The sequence below is a fragment of the Zosterops lateralis genome (assembly GCF_965231275.1).
Source record: "Zosterops lateralis genome assembly, chromosome: 19".
In the NCBI taxonomy this organism is placed as follows: domain Eukaryota; kingdom Metazoa; phylum Chordata; class Aves; order Passeriformes; family Zosteropidae; genus Zosterops; species Zosterops lateralis.
The window spans coordinates 10,859,129-10,878,517 of record NC_139779.1 but is presented as its reverse complement, the minus strand read 5'-3'; the positions used below and the strand labels follow the sequence as shown (position 1 = coordinate 10,878,517).

At 45.3% G+C, this 19,389-nt stretch overlaps 1 protein-coding gene across 3 annotated transcripts in view; it reads left to right on the top strand.

Moving 5' to 3' along the window:
- The window catches only part of CLIP2 (CAP-Gly domain containing linker protein 2), a 75,636-nt gene that overhangs the window by 44,343 nt on the left and 11,904 nt on the right, over positions 1–19,389 (top strand). For 2 of the 3 annotated variants that reach the window (XM_083875347.1, XM_083875348.1), the window contains 6 exons: positions 2,760–2,884; positions 7,231–7,444; positions 8,344–8,541; positions 9,665–9,768; positions 11,306–11,366; positions 16,724–17,668. In XM_083875347.1, coding sequence (XP_083731473.1) covers positions 2,760–2,884; positions 7,231–7,444; positions 8,344–8,541; positions 9,665–9,768; positions 11,306–11,366; positions 16,724–17,668 — 1,647 coding nt within the window. Of the gene's footprint in view, positions 1–2,759; positions 2,885–7,230; positions 7,445–8,343; positions 8,542–9,664; positions 9,769–11,305; positions 11,367–15,086; positions 15,192–16,723; positions 17,669–19,389 lie in introns of all 3 variants that reach the window. The other variant, XM_083875349.1, reaches the window with a different exon arrangement.

Here is a 19,389-nt window from a genome sequence, read left to right as displayed (position 1 = left end):
TCCATGACTTGGAGTGGCACTGGGGCCAACATCAGCCTGGGATGTTGTGGGTTGAAATCCTGTGGTCTCCATGGCACAGGAGCCATCCATGTCCAGCTGCTGTTCACACCTGGATTACAGATGGGGGTGTCCAAGCCAGAAGGGCAGAAGGGATGGCTGTGAGCTCCCATAAGTTATGCCATGCCATTACTAACTTCCTTGGCTGCCTTTTATCCTCTCCCAAGGTGATACCTCTGATTTATTGCAGGGTCTGATAGAATCAAACATTCTGTTCTGGTGAGACCATTTCATATACAGGCACAACCTGCTGACTGGCTTCTTCAAAGCATTATTTATTTTAGCAGCATTAGCTGAGCAAATCTGCATGTCTGAGATGGGTGAATTTTCTGGACTCTCCATCCACCAGAGTTTTTGCATGCCTGCCAAAAGATGGGAAGTTCAGTAAGAGGCTCAAGCACTGGAATGCAAGTGTAGAGCCTGATCTTGGCTTCTGGCTGCCCTGCCAGATGGATTGAGAGGAGCCCAGGCTCTTGGAGAGCAGATTTGTCCACCTTGGCTTGGAGGAGAACGTGATGCTCTATAGCAGGGTGTGTTTTACAGAGAGGATGGTGAAATAATTCAAGCTCAAAAGTGAAAACAGAGTACACTACTCTGGAAGGAGGGGATAATTTGGGTATTCAGGGGAGTTTCTGGACCTGAGCTGTGCTTAGAGTCTTCTCTGACATGGGGCTTTTGGGTGGGAGCATGACCTGCACTCTTACTGCAGAGTTTTACTGCTGGCATAAATAATATGTGTATCAGGTCAGTAGGGATAGTTTTTTACTCTCTAGGTTGGAAAGAGCTTTCTCAAATAAGTAATACTGATGGGGACATAATTGAGTGGTCCTTTGTGTGGGTGGAAGGTTGGGATCCTGCAGGAGATGTCACAGTCACACTGATGGAAGGAGTTCATTGTTTTTTTAAGGCTTACATGAGACTCTGTCCAGGTCATATGGCTTGGTAAAGGAAATATCTGACTCAGCATCTGGAAATAAAACTCAATAAAAATAAAATTGAGTGGGCACACCAGCAATGGTGAGTTCTTATGAATGACATTAAGATTAATTACACTTATGTTGAGTTCAGCTTGCAGCTAAAGAAATGTATTAGAATGGTATTAAATCGTTACATTAATATTAAGAGGCTAAATTTGTATAAACTCACATCAATTAAAATAGGGATCAGCGTTTGACTGTGAGTGTTAGGTAAAGAATTCACTGCAACTGTTCAAATCAGTAACTTGCCAGGTACATAATACTGAAATTGATTTTTTATTGAAATTGTCTTTTTCCTCCTGGTCACAATGTAGAACCAGAAAGCTTTCCTATGATCCTTTTCCTGCTGGCAAATATTTTACTCTATCCTGTAGCAAAGAGAACAGCATCCCCAAAGATTTTCTTCCATAAGCAACAGTGCTTTGAATCCCCAGTGAGAGAAATTCCAGAGAACTAACTCAAGCTGTATGCTGCATCCTCCCAGGACTTGAGGTAGGACCCAGACTTCAGAGCTGGTGCTGTTTAGTCCATAAACATATGGACATAAACATTTAGTCCATAAAGGAGCAGTTATTTTTACTCTGGGAAAACTCTTTTTTCCTTTGCATAAGCAATTTTTTAGGGATTTAGAACTGGTAAAACTAACATTCCTACCCTGGGATACACAATTTCTGCATTTGGCTCTCACTGTTTTTTGTAGGAAAATAATACTCCATTGATACCTTTTTAGGTTTGATTTAGTCTTAAGAAAATTAAGAACTGCAAGTCATTCAGGATGAAGCTGCAAATTTAATTTTAAACTTATTTTTAAGCTCTCTTCCTTGAATTTAGGTGTTAGCAGAGATAGGCTAAAAAGGCTTAGGCCATATGAACTTGAAGTATGAACCTTAGAACCACCCTCCTTCTTTTCTATCTTCCTTTTCTCAGCCCAAGTGTCTAAGTGGGAGCATTTAGTGCAGAGGCAGCTGCTGCTCAGTGCCACAAACTCTCAGAGCAATGCTCAAAACTCAGCTCCAAAGGTTCCTGACTTGCCCTCCTTGAGTCTCCTCACTAAGCTGCAAACTTTAAGAACTTTAGGTGTAAATTCAGGAGAAAAATGTGTGATTTATTCTTATTTCTCCATGGTGGGGGAAGAAACTTGTGCTGGAGGATGCCTGGCAGTGAGCTGAGCCCCACTCCCATGCAACTTGTCAGCACTGGGAATTGCTGTAGGAAGTGTGGATAAAAGTGGAACACCTCTATTCTGAGCAGTTTCTACATCCTGGGAGCAGGGTGAGGAGCAGTGGATGCTTTCCTGGCTCAGCTGCCCTCTTGCTGTCCTGCCCAAAACTGTTGGCTGGGAGAGCACAGGGCTGCAAACCTGTCAGTGCAGGTCATGGTTCTTCAGGCAAGGTATGAGCTGTGCCTGCAGAGATAAACTTCTTTGTGGCCTCACAAGTAAATTAGTTGACACCTTGAAATATGTCTTCATTATATTTACTGTGATATCTTCCAGGCAGGCAGTCCCAAAATCACTTTGTAGTTACTGGAAAGACAGCCTTGGTGCTGGGAGGATTTGGTGTGAGAATTATCTCTGATTTCATCAGACCTGAAACAGAAAATACAGATGTCTTGTCCCCCTCTCTAAATACCTGTCTCAGCTGCAGTCCCCTTGTGTCAGTGCTGGTGCTGCCTTCTCTAATCCTCTCTAATCTCCTCTAACCCTCAGCATGTTCTCTCTGGCAGGTCGGTGGGACCAAGACAGGAGTGGTTCGCTACGTGGGCGAAACAGACTTTGCCAAAGGAGAGTGGTGTGGTGTGGAGCTGGATGAGCCCCTTGGGAAGAACGATGGGGCAGTGGCTGGTACAAGGTACTGTGAGCTCTGAACCCCAGCCCAGGTCCTGCACACCTCCTGAGGTGCCTGGGGGGCAAAGGCCAGCAGAGCTGGGGGCAGAGAGAGGGCTCTGTTTGGTTGGATGTTGTGGGCTGGGAGGGAGAGTCTGGTTTTGAGTCCTTTAGGCTTTTGGTAGCCTTGCGAGGGAGATCAATACAAACCTCATCACTGAGCCATTTTAAAGCAGGGTCAGATAACTTCTGTGAAGGAGGAGCCTGAATGGCTTCAGGAAACAGGAGAAAGTAGGGAGAGAAGATAACTTACAGTGGGATTTAATTTTTGCTAGAAATCGATTCTGTTGATTGTATTAGCTCTGCTTTCTACCACACATTCCTGTCATAAACTCTCTTCTTGTGCCATAAGTCACCCTGTCAGAATTACAAAAGACAAAGATTTTACTTTATTTCCTCCTCAGCTTAACATTTTATTCTGTTCTTTCTGGGAACAAATTTCCAGAGAACTAAAAGAACAGTTGGTGGTTGTTTTCTCTCCTTCTACTAATTCTGTGGTGCAATAGGTGTCTGCTGATTGATCTTACTGACTCCATGGGCACTTCCAACTCTTTTCCAAAAAAGATCTTGTTAGTACCTATAAAACCAGGCAGGGACATCTCACAGGCTTTGCTGAGAAGCTCTTTCTGTTCATCTGGAATTTAGTTAAAGGAATGACCCAGACCTTGGATCTTGAGTTTGATGGTGTTCAAATCTGAATTATGCAGCAGCTCTTTGACCATGCTTCAAATACAGGTGCAACTGATTCCTTGTCCTGCAGAAGTTCCTTAAGTGGGAAATACTGTTGGTTTCTTGGAGCTTCTGAAGGCAGTCTGGCTTTAGAGGTGAGATTTATCTTTCACAGAATTAACTAGGTTGGAAAAAACCTTTGATATCATCAAGCCCGACCTGTAAATTTGAAACTGAGGAGCTGAGAGTTCCTGCCTTGTTAGATCTCAGGTTCTGTAATAAAGGTTTCTTATGTTGTGTCAGCCTTGTTTTGTCCAGCAGCCATGTGCTTTCATTTAAATGAAGAGAAAAGCTGTCTTGTTCAAGGTCAGGGCAAGAAAGCAGCAAATGGTTGGCAGCAGATGGCTGAGTTTCAGCCTGTTATCAAAATAAAAGAACCAGGATAGCAGAGAATAAATCATGGAGTGAATGCTAGTCCCTGCTTTCTTTATCATGCAAGTCAAACTATCTGGAAGATTAATCTTCAGAGTGCTTAGGAATTATTTATTGTCTCTGTGCATGTGGAAGGTGTGAAAGGCAGATGTGAGTGTAGTGTTGTCTGCCTCTCATCCTCTTTTGCTGTGTTGTGAAAACCCGACTTTTGGAAGTCATCTGTCTTCTGAAACTGCTGCATCTTGGCTGAGGCTGCTCTGATGTGTGTCCTGTCTGCAAAGGCTTCTCCTTTGTCTCACACTGTTCAGAACAAGGCTGCAGCATTGTCCATGTCTGTCCTTTCCAGCCTTCATCCAGCCTTTTGATTTTCTTGTAGCATGTGCCCCTTCCAACAGCAGTGGTTTGGAGAAGCCAAAATCATAAACCCAACTCCCTTGGTGCAGGTAGGCACCCCTCAGTCAGTGTTCCCTGTCTGCTGTGGCAGCATGGAATCCTTCCTGATCTTGTCCTGCCAGGATCAGCCTGGGCAGGGCTGTGCAGGACTCTGCACTCTGTGCTTTGGTGATGGTTGCCATCTAGTGAGCATCTCTGACCTGGCCAAGCCCAGCACTGCCTGCTGCAGCTGCAGAAGGAGAGTGAAACCAAAACTGGAGCTCAAGACACTGAAGCTGGTGGAAGCAGTAGCATGGAGCCTTTGGTGACATTGTCCACCTTTGCTGTCACAGGCAGCTCCACTTGAGTTGGTGGTGAATTGGCTGGAATTTGTGATGAGTCACTGATTCCCCTACAGGTTCAGGTGTGGATGTGCATCAAGGGAAGGCCCCAGGGCTGGGCTTTCCCAGCAGCTGTGGCTCTCCTACAGGCTACAGGCTGCCTGCAGGCTGTGGATCAGCAGCAGTGGCCCAGGGGACAGTATCACTGTGGAGAGCCTCTCTGTACATCAGGTGGGGCTGATTTGCACTGAGGTTTGCTGCATCTGCTTTCCTGCCTGCACAGGAGACTGGAGAGGTGCTGCTGTGGTTTGGTGTCAATTCCACAAAGCCAAGCAAGCTCCATGTACTCACCTCAATGTCACCTGCTTATTTCACTGTTCTCCCTTCTCTCTGTGCTCCAGTTGGAGTCCTTGCTCACTAAACTGCCCAGACCTTTTACTTTTGCATTGTTTGTCAGCCTTGGACACTGAAGATTTTCCCATCTATTTCAACATTTCCTGTGCTGTTTTGCACCTGCAGTTTGCATTGCCTTCACACCACCACTTTTCTGCTCTGTTTCCTCTCTGTAATGTGAGTACAGAGCTCCACCACACTCAGTGAGAGCAGCTCTTGGCTTTCAGGTGGATTTTTTTTTTCCTGCCAAGTGGTTTGGATCCATTCCTGCTTCTGAATTATAAAAGTTAATTGCAACCACTTTCAGTCTGGACTGAAAGAAAATGGGCAGGCTTAGTGATGCAAGTTTGCACTTGCTAAGAGCTGTCAAAGGCTTCTAAGGGATTTGGGATTATTGTGCAGCCACAAGTACCAGTCTGTGCTTACACCAGACAGAGCTGTGGAAGGGGCTGTTGGCCTGCCTGTGCCTAGTGGAATTTGGGAAAATGGTGCTGAGCAAGGTTTTGGCAGGTTTGCAGGAGATCAGCCTGGTTTTTCAAACCCAAGGGCCTGTGTTGGCAGGACGTTGAGGAGGCTGAGAGATTTGGGGTTATAGAGGAGTTGCTTAAAGTTTTTTACAAAAAAAAAAAAATAGATCTGAGCTGATGTTTAAAAATTAATTTTATTCTCATCTGGCTGGAGATCAGGCTGTTCCCTGGCCTCCCAAGCACATAGAGGTCTGCCTGTGACACAGCTGTATGCCTGCCAGCACTTAAAAATAAAAGGGAGTTGGGGAAACAGCTGCTCACATCTGGAGAGAGAGAAAACTTGTGCTAGTAAAACTGAATTTGTGTAATTTAGTCATTAGAGCCTGGTTTTTTATATTAACATAGGACAGATTGTTTTATGACCCAGTATTTAGTCCTGTCCTTGCTGGGAAGCCTGTGAGAAAGCTCTTACAGGAGCTTTTTGTGTTGGCTGCTCCCCTGAAACCAGGAGACACAATGCTGGAGGTGATGTGGTTTTTCTTGCTGCAGTGCAACTGATCAGCAGCAAATGACCCTTGCTTTGTGCTGGTCAGCCAAGGCCTGAGGGAGTTCCCAGGGTTTGACACTGAGTTGTGGCTCATTTTTATTCTGGGAGAGGGCTCTGGAGAGACAGAATCACTGGGCTTGTTGCAGTTGTGGAAGAGACCATGCATTGTCATTATCTGTTCCTCCTTTTTCCACGCTTTCATCTTTCCAAATTTGTTTGCATAGGAAACAGTTTCTCTGCCACCTGAAGGAGGTGGCACATGCTGGAGTTTGTTGTTATGTTTTTTTTAGCTTCAAAGGTTTGAGCATGTTCTCCTGTTTTGGTAGGAAAGATTTTTACCCTGTGGAACATTTATGCAGAACTGTGTGGTTCAGATCTTTTTATTTGACAGAGTCACAGGGTGGGTCAGGTTGGAAGGGACCACAGTTGGTCATCCAGTCCAACCTTCCTGCTCAGGAATGGTTATCCCAAAGCACATAGCAAGTATTGTGTCCAGCAGGTTCTGGAATATCCCCAGTGGGGGGGGACTCCACACCTTCTCTGGGCAGCCTGTTCAGGGCTTGGTCACTGTGCAGGGAGGAAATTCCTCCTCGTGTTTAGTTGGAACTTCCTGCCTGTGGCCTCTTGTCTCATTGCTGAGCTTTACAGAGCAGAACCTTGTTCATCTTCTGACATCTCCCTGCAGACACTCTTTACTCCATCACTGTCTTCAAAGCAGTAAAGAGCACACCCAGGTTTTGGGAAGGTTGGTTGGTAAGGAAGGAGTGCTCGTGCTGTGGCTGTGTTTATGTTCTGGGATTTGTGCTCTCCAGGCTACCAGCTGTGCCTTTCCTGGCATCATCAAAGTGCACAGCACCTGGTGCTTGGCAATTACCTCAGGTGCCCCTGTTAAAGTGCCGCAAATACAGACATAGAGATTGCCAGCACTACAAGCAGGAAAGGAGAATATTCCAGGAAACAATGCCACAGCAAAGCATCCAGGGATGAGCTGTGGGCTGGGGTTTTGTGCTGCTTGGCAGTGCCATTCTGCAAGGCTTGGCTGGGATGGCTGCCCTGCCACTCCTCACTTGGTGCATCTCCTGTATTCCAGGTATTTTCAGTGCCCACCCAAGTTTGGCCTCTTTGCTCCCATCCACAAGGTGATCAGGATTGGGTTCCCCTCCACCAGCCCTGCCAAGGCAAAGAAGAGCAAGAGGATGGCCATGGGGGTGTCAGCCCTGACCCACAGCCCCAGCAGCTCCTCCATCAGCTCCGTCAGCTCTGTGGCCTCATCAGTGGGGGGCAGGCCCAGCCGTAGTGGGCTGGTAAGTAGCTCCTGCATGGTCTCTGCAGCCTCAGTCCACCAAGGGTTGGGGTTTTCTTCCAGTGCAGCTGCTCCTTCACCATTCATGAGGTGAGGGGGATGGAGTGTGAGGTGGTGTTATCCCATGGTGTTATCTCCCTCCATGGACACGGCCCCAGCTAACAGACACCAAGCAACTGTGACCATTGCAGTGCAATTTGCAGCGGGAACAATCTCAGTTCTGCTGTCAGGGGCAGGTTTATAAGGGATCCCTGCAGGAAAAGGACACTGTTTCCAGTCTCACATGGTCCTGCTGCTCCACTGACCAGCTGTGCAAAGCTCCCACTGTGACTGTCTTACTGTGGAGGGTGGCAATGTCCTGGCTCCTATGCCTGGGGGTTTGGCAGGTGCTCAGGCAGGCAGAAAGCAGAGCAGGCAGTGATGTTATTAAAAGTTCTGGCTCTGCTGTGGTGTCGCTGCAGAACACCCACAGCACTCTTGGCTGGGGAAAAGGGTGCAGTGTCATTCCTGGGGGTGGATTGAACAACCCCATACTGATCTCCACTGGAGATCTGTCTAACCCAGCTGAGCTCACTTTTTGGCATTTCATCAATAAAGTATATCTAAGAAGGCAGATGATACAATGCATGCTGATTTTTCCTGACCCAGTTCCCAACCCATGTTCTGTCCTTTGGGAAATGGTGCTTTCATTGCAGTGCAGAAGAGCAGCTTGTGAGCATTGTCCAGATGTTTCTCAGATTTAACCTCCCCTGTAGGGCCCAGAGCTGGAACTGCAGCTCTGGTTCAGCTGAATAAATTTATCATTAGGTGAGCAGCATTCCAGATTTAACAGGGAGCTCCAGCTATTCTGGACTGGAAAGGACACAGCTTTACCCCATCTCTTTTTCTCTCTTTTCCCAGCTGACAGAGACCTCCTCTCGATACGCCAGGAAGATCTCTGGCACCACAGCTCTCCAGGAGGCTCTGAAGGAGAAGCAGCAGCACATTGAGCAGCTGCTGGCAGAGCGTGACCTGGAGAGGGCAGAGGTGGCCAAAGCCACCAGCCACATCTGTGAGGTGGAGAAGGAGATTGCCATCATGAAGGCCCAACACGAACAGGTAGGAGGTGATGAGGGCTTTTTATCACTATCTCTCAAATATCTAAATGTTTCATATCCCCTGAAAGTGTCAGATCATTACCACTGTGTGTGAAACTCGGGCTCTGAATTTCTGCCTGTTATGTGGTGAGTTAAGCTGTATGTGGGAGGCTCTTTCTCCACTCTCCCAGTGTCACATCTCTGCCCTGAGCCAGGAGCAGAACACGGCTGTGCCAGATAAGAGGCAGTACATAGTTTGTGTCTGGTGGATCAATACATTTCAATGCTGAAATGCAAGTGGAAGGCAAATGTGTTCCCACTGAATTTGGCTGTGGCTGTGACTGCATTGCAGTGATTTTATGGTGCTGAGAATATCAGCTCAGTTCATACGCCACTGCTTTCCCACCAGAGAGGCTGTTTTTATAACATTAATAAAGGCAGGAAATCTGAAAGGAAAACAGGCTGATCATATTAAGTTGGTGTTTGTTTGCTTGTTTTTTGCACAAGCATTTGTACAGAAGGATATTTTATGTATTAAAATGCTTAAAGAGAGTTGTGTTTGTGCTGTGTGTCAATATGTGGTTCTTCAACATTTGCTATTGTCCTAAATTCTTTACTCATGAGTGAGTGAGTTGCCTGGGATCAGGGATGTGGGCACTGTATGTTTGTGTAGTGAGTCACACCTGCCTGTCAGAAATGCAGGAGAAATTGGGAAATCAACTGCAAGCTGACATTCTTCTTGTGTATTGTGTTTTCCAGTAATTATCAGTAACAAATGAATTAACGGAAGTCTGAAATATCTCTCTTGCTTCATGACTGGAGCTGAATTGCACTGGTAACCTCTGACCAGATTTTCAGAACTTTTCAGGCCTCAAGTTCTTAACTCTTATGAGAGCTGGATTCTCCAAAAGGGTCAGGTCAGAGAGGCACTGAAGCATGGATCTCTTACAGCTGCTGGAGACGGAGCAGTTTTTGTTGTCTTGATCCCTACATCCTAAGCTCTTTGGAAAATGTGATCTTACCACAACATCCTCTAAAACAGATCATCAAAACTTTCTGTTTCCTAGTTCTGACCCTTTTTAAAACAGCTTTGTACTACTTCAGACATGGCTAACTTTTGTGTCTTGGGCTTGTTTTTTCTCCAGTATGTCACAGAGGCAGAAGGAAACCTCCAGCGAGCACGAGCCTTGGTGGATGGGATGCAGAAGGAGAAGATTGAGCTGTTGAACCAGCTGGAAGAGGAGAAGAGGTAAAGCAGGAGTGGATGGGTGTGAGGGAGGTGAAGTCGTGTGGACAGTGATAAAGCCTTCAGGTGGTTCTGGCTTAAGGATACAGGATGAAATAAAAATTGGATCATAAACAGGCATATGCACGTTGGGCCATCACAGACCTTCCTGTACAACCTGGATTTATTTGCTAGACCCCTTCTTGCCCTCCATTTGTGATGGGCTGATCTTGAGGACACTCTTTGTGAGGAAGGGAAGCCAAACTGGAGTTCAGGCTGACTGCAGTGTGATTCCCCATCTCCCCACATCCCAGAGGCCCTATCCATGCTGTATCATGGTGGATACATTTCCTCTCTGGATAAGAGTGAAGATCTGCATGTCATTCTTGGAGTCCAGATACTCCATGTCTATAATTAAATCTTCATTGGGAATAGAACAACATTTCTGTGTATTAAATAACTGAAAACAGTGTTGGTTTCAGTTGACTAATGCCTCTCCTGAGGATGAAATGTTCTTCCATACATAAGTCTCCCCATATTCCTGGTAGGCAGCTGACTTTCCCAGCTCCAGGAGGCCCTTTAACCTAAGACAGCTGAGTTTTCCCCTAAATACCAACAGATGCCTCCCTCCTCTAATTAGAGGCAGTTTAGACAAGGAAGCTTGTTTATGAAGTTAGTTATATACACTCACAGCTATTTTTATCTGTAACAGAATCATAGCCCTTACATCTGGCTGTTAGCTAAACATCCTCAGCCTTTTTTTTAATCAGTAAAGAGAAAAAAGGGGTGAGTCTAGAAGAAAATTGAATTATTTTCTACTGTTACTGGCCTCTCTCTTCCAAAAGAGAAGAGTTTCCTCAGCATGTCTGCTAATGTGTGTGGTTTTATGTTCATTTATGCATGACTGGCCTGTACAATCTGTGGGAAAGGCTCCTCTGTCTGCCAGGATAGCTCACAATTTCCACATTGTGGAAACATTAGACATTGCCCACTCCCTACAGAGGAGGGCAATGAGGATCCAATTCCCTTGGAATATTTTGTATGGACCCTGTGCATTTGGCACAGGAATTGCCCAGTGCTCAGTTGCAAGGTAATAAGGTTTAAATAATCCAGTCAGTGAAACCTTGTTGTGGTTTGCTTGTTTTCGGGATCCTGTGTCAGAGAACAGTAATTGTGTGTCTGAGAGGATGTACCTTGCAAAAAGGCCATATTTGTGTGGGAAAAGCTGCTCGCAACTGTCCTGCTCCATGGGGTCTTGCTGCTCAGTTTCTGCTGAGCTGTTTGTATCCAAAGGTGGTCTATATCCCTCCCCTCTCAGACTTTGGTTCTGCAGGCCATGACATGATTTTTTAATACTGAGTGGGTGGTTTCAGAACACAAAAAGCTTATCAGTAGTTTTTGGGCAGCTTTTCCATTTGTTGGTGATGACCACTCCATTGATGGTTGCAGTAATCCATAAAACTTGATTAATGGTGAAAAGGTTCATGTGCAGTGGCTGCTTAGACAGAAGGTGCTGAGCTGAGTGTTCCTGACTGCTCTTTGTGTCCCTTTCCTTCCCCAGGAAAGTGGAGGACTTGCAATTCCGTGTGGAGGAAGAATCCATTACAAAAGGAGATCTGGAGGTAATTCCTTATGATCTTGCCAAAATGTGGGGTCCAAAGTTGCACATGGGGCCTCACTTGAGCAACTTCTGCCACCTTTTGCTCCCCTCTAACAACACTTTATTGGTGGCTTTGGACCTGCTGTGAACACCATGGTGTAAACTGTGAGGGTTGTTCTTTGGTGTGGTGCCCAATGAAAGTTCACACTTGGAGCTGCCTGGAGTTAATCTGTCACTCTGAGTTGCCAAGCCACGTTAAAATCTGTATCTGAATGTGTTGAAACATATGTTTTCCCACTCTAGGAATGAATTGACAGTTCAGTTCCTGTCCCTGCTGTGTCCTGCCCTTAGCAGTTAATGGGCACATGGACTCTCCTGGTTGGATGCTATTTAATTCCAGCCAAAATTCTGTGTATGCTGAGGTATCCTCATGTGGAGCTCACTGCCCAGGAGTGTGGGTTTGACACTGGGATTGACACCCTGTCCCTGGGAAGTGCTGTTGCTCAGAGTGATGCTGTTCCAATGAGCATTGTGCAAACTGGAAATGATGTTGGGATAAAGGGATGTTGGCCTGTGAGTGGGAGGCTTTTCCATGGGGAAAAAGGAAAAGAAAATCTTTCTGTAAAAGCAAAGCTCTGCTCTCTTAAAGTAAATAAATCAAGGGAGTTTTCTGTCTCTTTAGCCAGAGTGTCAGGTTAGTAACAGCCAGAAATGTCAATGGTCCTGTTCTTCATTGTCACTCATAGCAATGAAAGCCCAGGAAAATGGGAAAACTAGGAAATATATACATTGCTGTGGCTGTGATCCTGTTGGCATAAACCTTTCTTCTTCCTGCAGAAGCTGAAGGAGATGTTTGACAGGGTGTAAATTAGCAGTACACTGACAGCAGACCTTTGCAGAAGCACAAGTGCAGTTTCTGCCTGTTGTGTGGGTGCAAAATCAGATATCTGTTCATTACTGAGCTGACAGCTTTCCCAGAGTGCTTTAGAGAAGAGAAGGATGGTTGATCCAGGCATCATTCCCTTTGAGAGCAGTGAATTGTCCCTTTGTAAGCTCCAAGTGTTTAAGCCTGGCTGTGTAATTATGGTAATGGGACCAGGGTTGGCCAGATGGTATATTCGGAGATATATATATATTTTTTTTTTTTAAGCCACCATGCTTAGCGAGATGATAAGCTGCTATGGATAAGGGCTCCCATTCTCAGTTTGTGACTTGCAGTCTTGGATTTAATTTTCCTTTGGGCTGGGAAGAAATTGTTTTTGCAATGGGGATGTGGCCAAGCTTTCAGCAGGACATTATTGTTCTGTCCTCACTTCCATGCTTGTCTGTACAAAAGAAAAAATAATTTTGGAATGCTTGATTTCCTCTGATCCAGGGAACTGGCATGTTCTCCATGAGTCCAGCATCAGTTCCAGCACAGGTAGAGGGATTGGCTGGGGCCAGTTTTTACATCTTTTCTGCCTAATTTGCATGCTCAGACTGAATGATTGACCCACTAGAGTTAATTCTCACCTTCCTGCTTTCTTGTGGAGACAGTTAAGCTTTCCAGAAGCAAGTAATTAACTTAGAGAAAAAAAATACCCCAAAAACCTTATTTGAAATCAGGAGGAGAAATGCTCCTTCATGTTGCAGTGTGTTTCCTGGGAAATGGTTTTCTTGACATTCGTTGTGTAAAATCATAACAAAGTCATGCAGTAGCTGCAAGCACAGCCCTGGGCATCCCTCTCTGAGGCTGAACTAGCCAAAAGCAAAATCCAGTGATAGTTGTCTGCTTTCCTCTGGTCTTGGTAGTCCTCTTACACCAGCAGCTCTTCCAGGTATTCAGAGGGGAGTGTTTATTTTGACAGCCAGTAACAGACATGATGGCAATGGTAAGAACAGATTCGCTGCCCTGGGGTTTCTGCTGAAGGCTTGGCTAAATCCTCTGATGTTTGCCCCAATGGCATGTGTGTTTTGAACAAATCCAGGGCTCTTGGGTGTTGAGCACAGCAGACACCATCCTTGGAAGCAATTTGACAAAAGAAATCCACGTGTTGGCGGCCTGAAGATACAGATCAAGGTTTTCGACCTCTGATAGAGGAGCTGTGGATTTAGCCTTGAAATCTAGCTATGAATTAAACCTACTTTTGATCCTGGTTGGCAGCTGATGCTGTAGTGATCTGGAAGGTGAAAAACAAATGCAGGGAAAGCTTTCAAGGGCTTTGAAAGATGAAAACCAAATGTAGGAAAAGCTTTCAGGAAAGAATTTTTTTTTTTTTTTTTTTGGTGGTGGAAGACCATGGTTTACAGGAAATATTATCCTCATCAAGGAACTCTCTCATGCTCATCTCCTGGATCCTGCAGCATGCCTTGAATGCCAGTGGGAAGTCAGTTTATAATTTGTGAACGGTAATTTAAGGCTAATAGCTACAATTAAATCTGAAATTCATCTCTGGGCTTTCTCAAAGTGCAGGAGAACTTTGGATTTGAGGTTCTGACTCACACTGGCTAGTACTAGCAAACCAATTTACATAAAATGATGCAGAATTGAATGTAAATCCAAAATTGAAGGACTGTAAAACAGTTAATCTATTTTTCCATGTTTTTTTGTTCATTTTTTTTTGTTTGTTTTCTTCTATTTTCATATTTTTTTTAACAGAAAGCTGGGGGTAAAAAATGGTTTTGAGCAGGTTTGTTTGCTTTTTGCTAGATTAATTTTTAATTTGATTGATTGATTAAGTTTCATTCTAAGGAAAATGTGTGAGTTTTGTAAGCTAAAAAATATGTGAAGGCCAGAGTGTGCATGCACCTTCCCATGCCTCCTCTCCTCTTTTATTTATAGGGAATTTTACATGATATTACAGTGGTGGTTGTGGAATACTGAGCTTTGCCACCAAGTGCAGCTTTGTGGTACTTCAGCTTTAAAAGTGAAGGGCACTGAGGCAATGCCCAGAGCCAGTGCTCCTGGATTTGGGTCGATTACATGAACTTCTTGTGCTGAGTTGAATAATTTGTCAAAAAAAAATCCCCTTGAAAACAAACCACCAACCAACCAAAAGTCCCTAAACCAACCGACCAGCCAAAAAAGTTCTGTTTTCTTGTGCCAAAATTCGTAGAGTTTTACAAAAATCATTTTTGAAATTCATGTCAGGCCTGTTCAAACTCCAAGCACTGATTTATAGAACAGTTGGATATCTCAATTCCCTGATCTCTTCAGTGCAGTGTATTTTTTATTTTACAACATGCCACGTACAGTATGACCTGGGCTTTTTTTCCCCACTTAGCGTAGGATTCACACTGTTTCCAGAGCAAAAAGAGGATGGAACTGCCAACTCTTTTCAGTCTAGCTTGTGATTTTTCTTGGGGAAAGATGTGGAGACTCATTGCAACACCTTTGCATTCTCTGTGTGTACAAGGACCTTGTACTGGTGGGAGCTTTGCTTTTTTAGGAAGTGTCTTCAGTTGATGCAGGAAAAGACTGAAGCAGGTTTCTAATGCAGAAGGATGTTTTCTCATCACAGATTCCATTTCCTTGTGAAGAGCCACAATGAGTACCATGTAAAATCCCGCAGGGACCATTTTCTGTTTGGTTGGATTTTTCCTCCTCATTTGGGTTTCTTATTCTCTTCCTGTTGTGAACTGCCTTTCCTTGTCTTGTACGCTGGAGATGATGTTGCAGCCTTCTCTTTCCCCTCTCTTTCTCTCTCTCCCTCCCTTCCCCATCTCCCATCTCCACTGTTCTTTTCTCCCTCTGTGTGAGCAGACTCAGACGCAGTTGGAGCATGCCCGAATACGGGAGCTCGAGCAGAGCCTGCTGTTTGAGAAGGCACAGGCTGAAAAACTCCTCAGAGAATTAGAGGACACCAGGGTAATGCACCCTCATTTGCCCTGCCTGCAGACAGCGCTTGCACTGCCCTGGTGCTCATGATGCCTTGCTTTGGGTTCTTTTCTTTTGTTTTTTTTGTGGGGTTGATTGATTTTGGCTTGAACTTAAGCTTTCTTGATTTTGTTTGTTTTTCATTTGCTCTCTTTCCCAGAAAGATATGATATGATATGATATGATATGATATGATTTCTAGCTTTGCTTCTCTGGTGGGGGACTTGTTTCTCAGGTTGGGTTTGCTTCTCTGCCCCGTGCCACCATCTGACACATGAGCTCCTACAATTCATTTTTCAGTTAACATATCCCAATAATATCCACACCCTGCACAGTTCATTCTGCTTTCAGGCCCCTCCCCAGGCTGTAAGAGGAAATAACATTGCCATCAACATCCCAGTCTCCCCTGCCAATTGTGGGAGCTGCCATCTGAAGGGGAAGGTACTGCTGAATGCAGGTGGGCCTGCTCTGATCCTTGGCTGTGCCTGCAACAGGGACAGGTTGCCCAGAGGAATCCTAAAATCAGCCAGATGTGGAAAGGGCTTTTTCATGCTGGTGTGGTGTGGGAAGCAGCAGAGTTGCTGCAGTGAGCAGCAATGCATTTGAGAGCTGTAGAAAACACAAATGTGAGAGTCTCCAGAAGGATGGTTTGAAGCCCCCTGTGCCCATCTAAAATAATTACCACCAGCCTCCAGCAGGGCTGATGGTTGCTGGGGAAATGGCAATTGAAATGGTGTGAAATCGATCTCTTGGAGTTTTGCTTGGTTTCCTTCTTTCTTTTGCCTTTTTCTAATATTTCATCCTCTTCTCCATCCATAGTGGCAGCACCCTGTACTTCCTGTACTTGCAGGGAGTTCAGCCCTGCCAGGTTACATTCAGATGGCAAAACATGGATCCATAGCCCTTAAGCTCAATGTGTACCATGGCCTGATTTATTGTCTTGCATCCTCTAGCCTCCTTTGTTATTTTGACTTTGCTAATGAACTCTAACAAGTACTCATATGTAAAAATCCCTTTTCCTTTTTACACCAGGGTAAACAAATTCCATTACAGAAGAGAGGTTCTGCAGGCTGAGGATTGCTGAGCAATAAAGGAAACATGATATGCTTAATGCTGGTTTTGATGCTTGTGAAATTCCTGCATGTGCAGTCACATCTCTGTGCATCATCTGGCAAGATGCCTGGTCTGGAAACATAATGCCCTTCCAGGACATTATTTTTCATAAACCACTGTTGCTCCCTGGTGAATTTCAAGGGTTATTTCCAAGGTGTTTTTCTGTGGAAAGCAAGAGGTCTGTATTAGGACAAAATAAATTGCAGTTGGCACAGACATAACTGTGAGTTGTCAGTGCTGGTTACCCTGGTGCAAAACTCTGCTCAGGTTGGAGGGTACCGGGTGCTCTTTGCCTCTTTATTTGAACTTTGACTAATGTGTTTTGGATTCATTTCCACTGGAGAATGCTTACTAAAGGGGAAAGATGTGGGGGTGAGACTGCACTGACTGTGTTCTCTGTCGTGTTGCAGCTAACCACAGTGGCAGAGAAGTCCAGGATCCTGCAGCTGGAGGAGGAGCTGAGCCTCAGGCGCAGTGAGGTGGACGAGCTCCGGCAGTGCCTGCAGAGCTCCCACCAGGCAGAGACCCCCGAGCACAACCTGGGCTTGCAGTCAGAGGCTCTGAGGCTGCGGGACCAGCTGCTCTCTGCCAATAAGGAGCACCAGAAGGAGAGCAGCCAGCTGAAGGAGAAGTACGAGAAGACACTAAAGAAATACCAGCAGGAGATGGAGAAGCTGAAATCCGTCAATGAGAAGTACGTGCAGGAGATCGTTGACCTGAAGCAGAAAGTTCAGCAAGCCACCAACGAGAACATGGGGCTGATGGACAACTGGAAGTCCAAGTTGGACACGTTAGCTTCTGACCACCAGAAATCTCTGGAGGACCTGAAAGCCACGCTCAACTCAGGCCCTGACACCCAGCACAAGGAGATTGTGGAGCTGAAGGCAGTGGTGGAGAGCATAAAGTTGGAGCACCAGCTGGAGCTGGAGAACCTGAAAGCAAAGCATGACATTGAGACAGCTGTCCATATAAAGGAGAAAGAGAGTCTCAGACTGAAGCTGCAGGAGGCTTTGGATGAAGTGGAAAAAAGCAACAGTGACTGGAAAATGCAACTGGAAACCAAAAGCAGTCAGCATCTTCTTGAGCTCCAAGATGTGAAGGACAAGTGTCGAGATGCTGAGCTGAGGGTGCATGAACTGGAGAAACTGCATAGTGAATATACAGATCAGACAGAAGCCATAGCTTTCTTGAAAGAGCAGATATCTTTGGCTGAAAAGAAGATGTTGGACTATGAAACATTACAAAAAACAGAAGCCCACAGCAAACAGGAAATCCAAAGATTGCAGGAAAAAGTGCTTGTCTTAGAGAACAAGCTGCAGTCCATGGAGGCCCTGCATCCTTCTCAGCATGCAAATGTATGACTTCAGGGTCATTTTGTTTGTTTATTATCACTGTTGGTAACTCCTCAGCCTCTGCCTTCTGCAGTCTTCTGAGGCCTCAAATATCTGGATGTTTTTTCCTTGCACTGAAAGTGTTTTTTTTCTGCACTGCATCTCCATGCTGAAGGTGTCTTTCCACTCTAGAAAGCCAATACAGTGGGAAAACTAGGAAAAAGGAGCAAGTGGGGCCACGTTTGGGTTTGGAGGCTGCTGTGGCAGCAGACTAGGGCTACCGTGGTTTGTCAGGGTGGGCTCTCATCCTGAGCAAGCAGTGTTCTGAGCAGGAAAACCATAATTTCTACAATACAGGGGTGCTAGGAGAATAGGGCGGAAGGAGAGGCAACCTTGCTTAGCACCTGGAACAAGAGGTGCAGTGAATGGCTGAACTGTGCGGATGGGGTGGGGGTGTGTCACCAGCAGGGCAGGGGCTGCACAGCACATATGGGAGACAGGGAAATGCTGATGTTGAGGATTAGAGGGGAAAAGCTGCCAGCAAGGGTCAGAATAGCACCAGGCTGGGGAAATAAAATGCCTGATTAAATATGAGACCAAGGAAGGCTGAAATAAGAGCAGTAATATGAAGGGGTCAGTTTACTGTGGTCTTTGAGTCTCTTTAAGGCTTTTTTTTCTTTTTTTTTTTGGGCTATTTGCCACAGGATGCATCATCCCACCTTTGTGCACGGCACAAGGAATTGTGGCTGGTTCTGTACTGCAGTGAGCAGGGAGATTGCTACTCATGGCTCTGGGCTGGGCCTCTATTTGTGTTTGGATTTTGCATGAAAAATGAGGGAGAACCCAATTTACATCCTGTGGGCATGCAGAAAATGAAAAGAAGCTGTAAAATGTGCACATTTTAAGAATACTGTGTTGAAATTTCACTGGTGATATAGTTTCTGTTCCAGACAGAGAAGCCAATGAGATGAATTCAATGACTGTGTTTAATTTCCCAACATGAACAGCCCCATTGAAACCAGTTGCACCTCCAGGGAGCAAAGTCAAGCCCATGAATTCCCTGTTGTCTAAGTCAGAACTTCACACCTTGGAAATAGGCACACTGAGGACAACAGAGGCAAAGGTCAAGGAGGAATCACCAGCATTAATAGTGTTTGAAGGGTTGCTCCAGGATGTTTCATCTAGTAAGGACAATTGGGAACAATAAGTACAGCCAGGACCCTGGGAGAAAGGGGTTGTTATTACAACATGTAACACACTATAGCCAATATTCAAGCTGGAGGCTTGTTCCAGAGCCCTTTAGACAAGTGAAAGGGCTCTGGGGAATATTGATACTGGATTAGAACCAGGGAAGTCTTGAAATAATTATTTCAGCTATGTGTCAATTAAAATCAGGAGAATATGGGAAGAAATGCATGGGGGAAAGCCTTTGAGTATCATGGGGCAAGTTCTATTTAAAATTGTCTTAGTTAACTTAAAGTGACTGCAGTATTCACTGTCCAAGTATTTTAAACAAGCAAAGATGTCTTGTGACAGTCTTTCCTGGACCTTCAAGGGAAAACCACAACTGTGCTTCCCAGGAGTAATTAAATAGTTTTTTCCATACCAAAAGTAATTTAGGAAGCATATTTCTCCTCTGGGGGTGCTTGTGCTTCTGACTTATCCCACAGCCCAGACTCCAGAGAACTGACCTTGGGGCTCCTGTCTGTGGTGGCCACAGCCGCTGCTGGGTCTGGGCATGTGCT